We start from the raw sequence: 12,607 nt of genomic DNA, 5'->3' as shown, positions 1-12,607 counted from the left end.
CATAGGTATAGTTTGAATAGAGAGCTAATGCTTGCCTATCTTTTCACATGACTCTACATTTATGAAAAAAACAAAAAACAAAACAGAGGGTTTAATATTACCACCACCACCACTACTACTACTACTACACTATTATTCAGCCAGTGGGAAAATGTTACTGAAGACACACAAACATCATAGATAAGGCAGAGGATTATTTAAATCTGTGATTTCAAGTACGTGGTTGCCCAGAAGGGGAGTACATCCCTCAAATATATAAAGTGCTAAACATTTAAAAAAACTCAAGGTCATTTTTTTTCCCCATTTTTAATTAACAGTTGAATGATGAAAAACAATTTTTTTTTTAATACAAAACCACTTTGAATACATGAAATGTGAATTTTATCTAAGCAAAAAAACACTACTAGCTATTTAAAAGCGCCACTATTCACTGATGTGAACTAAAGCTACAGACAATCCCCATACACAACAGAAGATGAGCTAACGAACTTGTGATGTTCCCTTGGGAGCTTCATTTATCATCTTAGTATTTAGGGGACTCCCAGGTGACCAAAGTATTTTCTGCACAGCAAGTCATGTGCGTGTTGGAAAATCCCTTCCCCTAGTGCAGTGATGGCGAACCTTGGCACCCCAGATGTTTTGGAACTACATTTCCCATGATGCTCATGCATTCTGCAGTGTGGATGAGCATCATGGGAAATGTAGTTCCAAAACACCTGGGGTGCCAAGGTTCGCCATCACTGCCCTAGTGAAACACCTTCTTTAAAGGAAACCAGTCACAAGGAAAAATGTTGCTGACCTCCCTTTGAAAATTTGAATCCTCTGACTATTAAATTATGGACTTTGGGGATTAGTATTTTCAGAGGGAGGTCAGCAATTGGCAGTCTTCAAATTCTTGCCATGACAGTTGGGGAATCTTGTATAGATTTACACACATCTTTTATTAAAAGCTCTACAAAATGTAATGTATAATGTGGACCCTAAATAAGATATTGATACAAAAATGCACCTGAGTGTTGCTGGTGTTCCACAACCTGGCTGATCCATCCTGTGCTTTTCACAATGAGTTTCAGTGCATGATGTGATGCGTGCAAAACAACGCACATTCTTATTTTCCTAAGCATATTCTATAATCTACACAGCTAGCTACAAACAAACAAACACTGAGTCAAGTATTGAAAGATAAAATCTTCTTCATAGAACTTGGATCCTCTCCAACGAACTCCAGATTTGTTGGCACGTGTCATCAACGCATCTTCAAGTCCTCCAACTTGGCTACATTCTTCACCTCTGTGGAAGCAAAAATACCGTTTGGCTTCTGGGGCAAAAACAGTCATTACTGCTGTGTACAGACACACCGAGATATGCTAGCCTTGTACATAGAGAAAAAAAAAAGTGATGGTAGAAAAAGACCATTGGGTCTCCTCTTTTATATATTACCGTTTTTAGTTTTTTCAAACCTATGCACAGATCTAGGTTTCTCCTAAGCATTTTTAAGTTCACTTACTGTTAACTGACTCTCTGCCTCTGCTGAAGGGCATTCAAAGCATCCACTACTTTCTGTTAACCACTTGCTTACTGGGCACTTAAACCCCCCTCAGTCCCAGACCAATTTTCAGCTTTCAGCGCTGATGCACTTTGAATGACAATTGCGCGGTCATACAACACTGCACCCAAATGAAATTTTTATCATTTTTTTCCCACAAATAGAGCTTTCTTTTGGTGGTATTTAATTACAGCTGGGAGTTTATTTTTTGCTAAACAAACAAAAAAAGATGCAAAATAAAATAAAAAATCATGTTTAATAGTTTGTTATAAAATTTTGCAAACAGTTTATTTTTCTCCTTCATTGAAATGCGCTGATGAGGCGGCACTGGTGGGCACTAATAGGCACAGATAAGGTGGCACCGATAGGCACAGATAAGGCAGTACTGATGGGAACAGATAAGGCGGCACTGATGGGCACTGATAGGTGGCACGAAAGGGTGGCACTAAGGGGCACTGATAGGTACCACTGATAGATGGGACTGATGGACACTGATAGGTGGCTCTGATAGGTGGCTCTGATAGGTGGCTCTGATAGGTGGCTCTGATAGGTGGCTCTGATGGGCGGCACTGATGGGCACTGGTAGATGACACTGATGGGCACGGATATGTGGCACTGAGGTGCAGCAATGTTGTTGAGGCAGATTGTGGGTACTGATGTATGGCACTGTGGGTACTGATGTATGGCACTGCGGGCACTGATTATGACACTGCGGGCACTGATGTATGGCACTGCTGGGTGGCATTATGGGCACTGATGGGGGCACTGCTGGGTGGCACTTTATTAAGGCTCTGGGGGTTACTGGCAGGGGGCAGGTGGGTCCTGATACACTGGCCGTGATCGGGACTGATGTCGATCGGCTTTTTTTTTCTCTCCTCGTGCTGTCAGCGCGAGGACGAAAAATAGCCGATTACCGGCTCTGTTTTGGCACATGATCAGCTGTCATTGGCTGACAGCTGATCACGTGGTAAGGGGTCGGGATCGACCCCTTGCTCGGATCGGTGATCAGGCGAGTCTCATTGACTCGCCGATCACAGAGTGCGCCGCGCGCGCGCCCCTCAGGGGGTGCGCAGGTCGCTCGTGCAAGGGACGACGTCAATAGACGTAGTCCCGGCAAATGAGGTCCGCGCTGTAGCCGTCATTCGGCTATAGCGCGGATCTCAAGAGGTTAAATAATACTTTGGAGGTTAGTTTTGAACTTTCCTCCTGCTAGTGTGTGGTCTTTTCTGGATCTTGGCTTCATACTGAAAATTCTAATTTCCTGACAGACTCCATGGCAGCCTACGTATGGGTTAATCCCGCCTCTCATACCTCATAGGACCCCACTCCCATAAATCTTTGCTTCTAGCCAGAGACTGTGTTCCCTTTTTGTCCTCCTCCTAGGACCAAGGTGTTTTCTTACCTGTCGGAAGCTTTAATCCTATCCTGGTGGTTTGCACGTTGATGATGATGGCAGTTATTCTCGGAGTCCATATTTCCCAGATATTAGCAGGGAGGACACAGGCACTGAAGAGCGATGCTGTGAAGATCTTAAAGTCATCCATTGGTTGACAGATTGCATCATGGCCATTCGTCCTAGCTATTAGCGGGAGGCCCCTTTATTAATGTGCCGATCGTGCAGAGAGTGTATCGACCCTCCCAGTCCCAGGATGGATTGTGCTGGCTTCAGTGTGGTGATGTATAAACATTTTCATGGCAGCCTGTTTTTGTGTGTTTGTTTGTCTTTACCTGCTCCGGTGTAGCCATGGCGGCTGGAACGCTTTGCGTTCCAGTCCGCCGCTATTCGCTCTCTCTGCGCAGCTGCGTGGCTTTGACTGAGATCGAGGCTTGGTTAGCGCGTGCGCAGTTGGGACAAAATGGCGGCGGTCGTGCATGCGTGCGGACGCCGTAGGAGTGGCGGTAGTTACAGCGCAGGTGCGCTGCTAACATAATGACATCATCATGGCGGCAGATTTAAATAGCTGTCAGAGACAGCTATGCTTTGGAAGGTTTCCAAGCAAGGCAGCTACTTCTTGTGCTCATGGCTTTTCTGCTCAAGGTGGGGGGGGGGGGGGGGGGAGTATTATTGTGTGGTAGTGTGCATATCATTGCTCTCTCTAGGTTCCTACCTTTTACATGCTTATTTGAATTGTGTTTGTTTTATCCATTTAAATCTCTGCTGCGATGGATGTCACCGCCCCCTAGTGGCCAACCCTTATGCCACAGGTAGGATGGAATTTTTTTTCCCTCTGCCTGTTTGTATTTGGGTTTCTGGAGCAAATTAACCATTTATCCTCTTTTTTTCAGCCCCTCTAGGTCTGAATCTCAAGTCTTGACACACGGTGATAGTGACAAATCCAGTTCACAACGCCATCATTCATCTTCAAGCACTAGACATGCCGGATCGTCCTCCAGACATAGGAGGGAAGGCTCAAAGTCTGGTTCTGGACACCATTCTTACCGCCATTCCAGCCGTTCTGTGGAAAGGCCTTGCTGGGGATGTAAAACTCAGGTCCCAGAGGGTAAATCTCTATGCGAGTTATGTTACTCTTGGGCTATGAAGGAAAGAGGATCTGAGGACCAGTATGTGGAGGCTCTGGTCAGGAAGGTTATCCAAGAATCCATGAACAAGTCAGATTCCAGCCATACTTTCAATCCTCCTTCGCTCCCAGCCCTAGTTACTGAGGTGGTTGATCCTGAGGCTCCAGGTCCCTCTCATAACAGTCTTTCTATTAGTGGATCCTCCGATAGCGAGGTGGAGACGGATGAACCTGGCGCAGGTTTTGAATTTTCTCAGGTTCTGTTCCTGGTTAGAGCAGTCAAAGATGCTTTAAAATGGGATGAACCAGTGGAATCTCCCTCTAAGCAGAGGAAATACTTCAAGCATCTCAAGAAAGACCGTCCAAATTTTCCTTTTTTGGAAGAACTTGGTGAAATTATTTCTGATGAGTGGAACAAGGTTGAGGAGGAAAAATTCCTTGATCTCTAAGGTAGCAAAAATGTATTCTTTCAAGAGCGATGAGGTCAAACATCTTGAGTCGGCCCCTCTTATTGATGCCGCTTTGATGAGGTTGGTGAGGCATGTTACTCTCCCTCTGGAAGATTCAGTTTCCTTCAAAGATGGTCTGGAAAGGAAGATAGATACGGACCTCAAGTGCATCTACATTACTGCAGGCATGGCTTGTAAACCAGCCCTAGCCCTTGCTGCATTATCTAAGGCCATGGAATCATGGACTGATGATATAGGTACGACCTTAGAAAGCATCTCTGAAGAGCTGGTCAAGAGCTCACCAGTGCATGAACTGAAGATGGCCTCGGCGTTCCTGGGGGAGGCATCCCTGGACATAATTCGTCTGGTAGCTCGTCTCTTCCGTCACGGCAAAACGTGCCCTGTGGTTGCGCCCATGGGTTGCGGATCCTGCCTCTAAGCAGGCATGGTGTAAAATTCCTTTCGAGGGATCTTCCCTCTTTGGGAACAAACTTGACTCAGCTACAGTGGTGTGAAAAAGTGTTTGCCCCCTTCCTCATTTCCTGTTCCTTTGCATGTTTGTCACACTTAAGTGTTTCGGAACATCAAACCAATTAAAACAATAGTCAAGGACAACACAAGTAAACACAAAATGCAATTTGTAAATGAAGGTGTTTATTATTAAAGGTGAAAAAAAATCCAAACCATCATGGCCCTGTGTGGAAAAAAAGTGATTTTTTGCCCCCCTTGTTAAAACATACTATAACTGTGGTTGTCCACACCTGAGTTCAATTTCTCTAGCCACACCCAGGCCTGATTATTGCCACACCTGTTCACAATCAAGGCATCACTTAAATAGGAGCTGCTTGACACAGTAAGGTCCACCAGAAGATCCTTAAAAGCTACACATCATGCCGAGACCCAAAGAAATTCAGGAACAATTGAGAAAGAAAGTAATTGAGATCTATCAGTCTGGAAAGGGTTATAAAGCCATTTCCAAAGCTTTGGGAATCCAGCGAACCACAGTGAGAGCCATTATCCACAAATGGCGAAGACATGGAACAGTGGTGAACCTTCCCAGGAGTGGCCGGCCGCCCAAAATTACCCCAAGAGCGCAGCGACGACTCATCCAAGAGGTCACAAAAGACCCCACAACAACGTCCAAGGAACTGCAGGCCTCACTTGCCTCAGTTAAGGTCAGCGTTCATGCCTCCACCATCAGGAAAAGACTGGGCAAAAATGGCCTGCATGGCAGAGTTCCAAGGAGAAAACCACTACTGAGCAAAAAGAACATCAAAGCTCGTCTCAATTTCTCCACAACACATCTTGATGATCCCCAAGACTTTTGGGACAACATTCTGTGGACCGATGAGACAAAAGTGGAACTCTTTGGAAGGTGTGTGTCCAAGTATATCTGGCGTAGAAGGAACACTGCATTTCATAAAAAGAACATTATACCAACAGTAAAATATGGTGGTGGTAGTGTGATGGTCTGGGGCTGTTTTGCTGCTTCAGGACCTGGAAGACTTGCCGTGATAAAAGGAACTATGAATTCTGCTGTCTACCAAGAGATCCTGAAGGAGAATGTCCGACCATCTGTTCGTGTACTCAAGCTGAAACGAACTTGGGTTCTCCAGCAGGACAATGATCCTAAACACACCAGCAAGTCCACCACCGAATGGCTGAAGAAAAACAAAATGAAGACTTTGGAGTGGCCTAGCCAAAGTCCTGACCTGAATCCTATTGAGATGTGGTGTGTATGACCTTAAAAAGGCCGTTCATGCTCGAAAACCCTCTAATGTAACTGAATTAGGACAATTCTGCAAAGATGAGTGGGCCAAAATTCCTCCAGGACGCTGTAAAAGCCTCATTGCACGTTATCGCAAACGCTTGGTTGCAGTTGTTGCTGCTAAAGGGTGGCCCAACCAGTTATTAGGTTTAGGGGGCAATCACTTTTTCACACAGGGCCATGATGGTTTGGATTTTTTTTTCACCTTTAATAATAAACACCTTCATTTACAAATTGCATTTTGTGTTTACTTGTGTTGTCCTTGACTATTGTTTAAATTGGTTTGATGTTCCGAAACACTTAAGTGTGACAAACATGCAAAGGAACAGGAAATGAGGAAGGGGGAAAACACTTTTTCACACCACTGTATTACCCGTTAACGGGGGTAAATCGGGATTTCTGCCCCAGGATCGCCGCCTCATGGGTCAGAGAAGAGGCAAGAACTGGAACGTGCTAGGGACGCACATCGTTACAGACCCGGACACGAGTTTAGGAAAAACTGGAAAAGAAGCCAGCCTTCAGGTCAAAAGTCCTCAAAAGCTTCTTCTTCTGGTGGTCGGGAGGCTTCGAAGTCCTTCTGATATGGGGTCTGTCCAGACGGAGCAAGTCGGGGCTCGTTTACTCAGTTTTCAGCACGTCTGGGCAGCCTCGATTCAGGACTACTGGACCATCAAAACGGTCTCCTCAGGACATTCATGGGTCTTCAACAATCCACCCATTCACCAGTTTATCCCAACGGTTCTTCCTCATTCAGAAGAAAAAAAAAGACAGATTCTCGTATCATACACAGAATCTTTGATGGCTCAAGGAGCCGCCATCCCAGTTCCAGCCGAGGAAAGGTTTCAAGAAGCTTACTCCTCTCTTTTCATGGTCCTCAAAAAGAATGGCTCCTGGAGACCGGTCATCGACCTGACACATCTAAACTCCTTCATAAAGAAGGAAAAATTCAAAATGGAGTCTCTACTGACAATACGCCAGGCTATTCAACCAGGCGACTGGCTTATCTCAGTAGACCTCAAGGATGCCTATTTCCACGTACCAATTGCAGAAGATTACCAGAAGTGCCTCAGGTTTGCAGTAGATCAGGTGCATCTTCAGTTTACATGTCTCCCGTTCGGGCTTTCCACTTCGCCTCGAGTATTTTCAAAACTCTTACAGGCGGTCGTGGCTTTAATCCGGATCAGACGCATCCGGTTACATTACTACCTGGACGATCTGATCCTACTTTCTCAAGACAAAGAGCAACTGTTGTCTCATCGGGAACAGGTTATTTCTACCCTGACAGAGTTCGGCTGGCTCCTGAACAAGGAGAAGAGCCATCTAGAGCCAACACAGTCTCTAATCTTTCTCGGAGCCCAGTTCAATACGGTAATGAGCACCATCTCCTTACCCCTGGAGAAAATTCCGGTGATCCGAAACAGGATTCGGCTTGCAATGTCATCTTCTCTCCTCAGAGTCTCTCAATGTCAAAAGATAAATCCGCACTATGGTAGCCACAGCCCCTATGGTGAAGTGGGCACAATGGAAGATGCGTCCCTTTCAGAAAGGGTTCCTCCAACAGTGGGATCCAAGAGCTCGAGATCATCTCGTCCGGATAACCCCTTCCATGCGGGAGAGCCTCCCTTGGAGGCTACAGCGGAAAAATCTTCTTCATTGTCATTCCATAGCACCTGTTTCCTGGGTCACAGTGACAACGGATGCCAGCAGCAGAGGTTGGGGTGCTCTCTGTCTCTGAAGTAGCCCAAGGCAGTTGGGATTTCCCTGTCCAGAGCGTAGTATCGAACGTGCTGGAACTACGAGCCGCCTTTCAAGCGCTGCAAGTCTTTCTTCACCTGACTTCAGGAGCTTCAGTTCTCCTTCGAATGGACAATACAACAGCTGTATCCTACGTCAAAAGACAGGGGGGTACTCAAAGTCTCTCTTTACTGAGGGAAGTAAGCCCAATTATGTCCTGGGCCCAGTCCAATCTGAGGGATCTGACGGCGTTTTTTATCTCCCAGGAGTTCAAAATGTCCAGGCAGATTTTCTTTCAAGATTCTCCCTGGACAACAACGAATGGTCTCTCCACAGCGAGGTATTCGACTGGATTCTGTCTCTGGGGATCTTACCGGAAGTGTACCCGTTTGCCTCCCCATGCAATTTCAAACTGGAGAAATATTACACGAGGTGTCGTTGCCCTCAGGCCTTCGGGGTGGATGCCCTGACGGACCAGTGGAGATTCCACAAGGCTTATGCCTTTCCCCCGACTCCGATCATTCTCCGATTTCTGGCGAAGCTCAGGTGGGAAGAGGTCGAAGTAATAGCGGTTCTTCCGTATTGGCCCAACAGGCCGTGGTTCCCACTCTTGTTGCAGCTCAGTTTCCAGGATCCAGTTCCTCTGCCCTCCAGACCGGATCTCTTGTCACAGGGAACGACTCTTAACCCATGTCCATCCCAGCTCCACCTGATGGCATGGCAATCGCTACTTTACTGAATGCTAGAAGACCAGGTACCAACAAGGTCTATCAGAGAATTTGGTCAAAATTTGCAGACTATGTGTCCACAACCAACGGTTCGTGTAAAGACCCGAAGATAAGGGATGTTATTGGCTTTCTTCAGACAGGACTGGACTTGTCCTTATCGGTGAGCTCCTTGCGGGTCCAGGTTTCCGCAATATCTGCCTTTTCAGGTGTCTCCTGGGCCAAGCACCCTCTCACAAAACAGTTCTTCAAGGGAGCAATGAGGCTCAGACTTTAGAGGAAACCGAGGTTTTCTAAGTGGGATCTCCCCTTTGTCCTGGATTACTTTTCAGAGAAAGATTTACATCATGGGGATCAAGTATCTATTAAAGAACTTTCTTGTAAAACTGCCTTCCTAGTAGCCATTACGTCAGCCAAGAGGGTTTCGGAGATCAGTTCTCTGGGCTGCAAGGAGCCGTTTCTCACTTTCTTCCCTGATCGAGCAGTTTTGATCCCTATGTTAGGGTCAAATCCGAAGGTGTCATCCGTTTTTCATGAAAATCAGGAGATTGTGCTTCCAATCTTTCAGGCCTCTGAAGATTCTGGTATTCATCCTTTGGACGTTGGGGACGTTTTGAAACAATATTTGAAAGCCACAGCTCCTTTCCGGAAATCTGATCATCTGTTCATCCTTTTCTATGGAAAGAATAAGGGTCTACGTGCTTCTTCCCGAACTATTGCAGCTTGGATCGTTCAGGCCATCCAAGGGGCTTATAAGGCTAGGAGCTTGGCTCCTTCAGAAGCGGTGACAGCTCATTCTACTAGGAGCGTTTCTACATCCTGGGCAGCTGCCCGTCACGTTTCTCCAGAAGTGATTTGTAAGGCGGCTTCATGGTCGTCAATCAATACATTTATGATGCACTATTGTGTAGAACCAGCGTCCTTGTCTTCGGTTAATTTTGGTTTGAATGTCTTATCTGTTGACGGTGCCAATTAAACCTTTTTTTCTTTATCCAGCAATTGCCCACCTGGGTGTGTACGGCTAGTTATTTCCCATACGTAGGCTGCCATGGAGTCTGTCAGGAAAATGGAAAATTTATATCAAATACTTACCGTAATTTTCCTTTCCTGATGGACTCCATGGCAGCAGGAGTTCCCTCCCGTTTGCTGGAGTAGGCTAAGTTACGGAACACAGTCTCTGGCTAGAAGTAAAGATTTATGGGAGTGGAGTCCTATGAGGTATGAGAGGCGGGATTAACCCATACATAGGCTGCCATGGAGTCCATCAGGAAAGGAAAATTACGGTAAGTATTTGATATAAATTTTCCATTTTCCTGAGCTTCATCACACTCTTCATGTAACAGAAAACAAAGAAAAAAAAAAAAAAAAAAAAAAAGTTTGGTCTTTTTTTGTTTATTTAGCAAAAAAATAAAAACAAACAAACAAACAGTGGTGATTAAGGGCCGGTTCACACTGCGACGCGAGGCGAGGCGACACGGCTCGCCTCGCCTCGCTCCCGCAAGTCGCCCCCATTCAGTACTATGGAACCGTTCTGAGAGGAGCGACTCGAGTCGCTCCGACTCAGAAAAAAGGTTCCTGTACTACTTCGGGGCGACTTCGGGGGCGACTTGCATTGACTTCTATGCAGAAGTCCTCTGCAAGTCGCGGCGAGGTAAGTCGGAGACGCCTCGCCGCGGCTCGCTGTGTGAACCGGCCCTAAAAGAAAGCTCTATTGGTGTGAACCAAATGATAAACATTGAGTTTGGGTATGGTGTTGCATGACCACGCAATTGTCAGTGTGACAGCGCTGAAAGCTGAAGATCAGCCTGGGCAGGATAAGGTGCTCGGCATTGAAGTGGTTAAAGTGATTGTCAAGGATTTTTTTTTTATATTGTTAAAAAACAAACATTTCATACTCACCTGCTCTGTGCAGGTGAGTCGATGCCTTAAGCCCGCCATAGGTGGTTTGAATCCTGCTGAACCGGTTGAGATTTGAATCATCTATGGGCAGGCTGATTTTGCCCAAGTCGATCCATCAGTTGACTTAGGTACAACCAGCATGTCTGATTGTTACATGTGATTATTGCCAGCGGCTATAGCCACTATCAATAATCACCGTGTTCTCCCAGCAGAAACAGTTCCCCGCACTCCTCTACCGAGAGAACACAATGGCTCCGCAGGAACCGTGTGATTTTCTTTCCTGAAACCTGCGATTACAGGAAAAAAAAAAAAAAAAAAGGCATCATCTATGGCCTGCCTTAGTGATACCCAAGATCTATATAAAGGAATCAGGACTGCTTTCCTCCTGCTGGGGATCCCTCTAGTGAGAACTTAAGAGTTATATATGGGAATCAGGACCTCCTTCCTTCAGCTATTTGCTCATTTTGCAGTGATCTGAAAGGAGCACCCTCAAAAAAAATAAAAAAATAAAAAGGCCGCACTGCTTCTAATGAGAAATGTACTTAGTACAATCAATTATAACCACAGTGCAATATATCCACATAAATGTGTCAATCTTATAAACATATATCAATCATAATTACATAGTAGGTGAGGTTGAAAAAAAAAAAAAAGACACAAGTCCATCAGGTCCAACCTATGTGTGTGATTATATGTCAGTATTACATTGTATATCCCTGTATGTTGCAGTCGTTCTGGTGCTTATCTAATAGTTTCTTGCAACTATCGATGCCCCCCGCTGAGACCACCGCCTGTGGAAGGGAATTCGACATCCTTGCCTCTCTTACAGTAAAGAACCCTCTACGTAGTTTAAGGTTAAACCTCTTTTCTTATAATTTTAATGAGTGGCCATGAGTCTTGTTAAACTCCCTTCTGCGAAAAAGTTTTATCCCTATTATGGGGTCACCAGTATGGTATTTGTATATTGAAATCATATCCAGTCTTATGTGTCTCTTCTCCAAAAGAGAGAGAAACATACTGTATATCATAGTGCAAGCCAGAATGTCAGGAAGCCAGGGAACAGCAATCAGGGTCTGGAGCCAGAAGGAATGCCAGCCAAGCAAGTCTTTAAACAGGAACGCAGGAGATGGTCAACCTCACAGAGACGAATGTGAAAGCAGAGATCATTGCGGCTGGACTGAGCAGGATATCATCAACAGGTGAGCACCTGTGGAGAGATAGGAGCTGGCAATTAGCCGACAGCTGAGCAGCCAGCTCAGAGAAGGAAGGGCTGAGCCCAGCCCCGACAGCACCATGGGTTTGTGCTTGCAGCTAGGGATTGCAGCCTGGGCCAGCATGGTTTTATGACTACATATTTCATACTTGTGCTAGTGGAGATGCATACAAATGTGACTGCTTTGGATTGGTTTTAAAAATAAAGTGTTTTAATGATTTTAAACTATATGAGCTTTCTCTTCTTCCTTAATGTAATGAAATGTATGCATTTGTGGCCTTGAGAGTTTCTTAAAGAGCAATTATAGCCCTGTACACAAGGGCCGAACATAGGCTTGTATCGGCAGATTCAACAGAAACCGGCCGACATTCGGCCCATGTGTACAGCTGCATATCCCACAGAAGACAGCCAAACGTCCAGCTTCTATTGAAGGGGCATGACCGAAAAAGATCTGCTGATTGGCATCCAATCAGCACTCTCGTCCAATGGCTGCGAGTGCTGACCTGACTGATGTATTCTGTCAGAACACAATAGCTTGGGGGGGGGGGGGGGTGTTCAGGGAGCTCCTCTCAAGCACTTCAGGTTGTTTTTTTTTTTTTTTAGTTTTTTCATCCCACTGGGTTGAAAAAAAAAAAAACAAATAAAAAAAATGGTAGCATTTACCTAATGTTACTCTCAGAGGAAAATGCGATGTTAGCTGGTTTAAAGCGTTACCTCTGGTGAGTTAATTTAGTATAAATGGTATTTTGGGACA

General features: G+C 45.5%; 1 protein-coding gene across 2 annotated transcripts in view; it reads right to left on the bottom strand.

Moving 5' to 3' along the window:
* Positions 1 to 287: 287 nt before the first annotated feature.
* The window catches only part of BID (BH3 interacting domain death agonist), a 36,740-nt gene continuing 24,420 nt past the window's right edge, over positions 288 to 12,607 (bottom strand). For both annotated transcript variants that reach the window (XM_077468851.1, XM_077468852.1), the window contains exon 5: positions 288 to 1,290. In XM_077468851.1, coding sequence (XP_077324977.1) covers positions 1,285 to 1,290 — 6 coding nt within the window. In that variant the 3' untranslated portion in view covers positions 288 to 1,284. The remainder of the gene's footprint in view (positions 1,291 to 12,607) is intronic.

Source organism: Lithobates pipiens, unplaced genomic scaffold (assembly GCF_037356315.1).
Source record: "Lithobates pipiens isolate NorthernLeopardFrog02 unplaced genomic scaffold, aLitPip1_a1.2 Scaffold_8, whole genome shotgun sequence".
NCBI lineage: Eukaryota > Metazoa > Chordata > Amphibia > Anura > Ranidae > Lithobates > Lithobates pipiens.
This window is presented reverse-complemented; position numbering and strand designations above follow the sequence as displayed.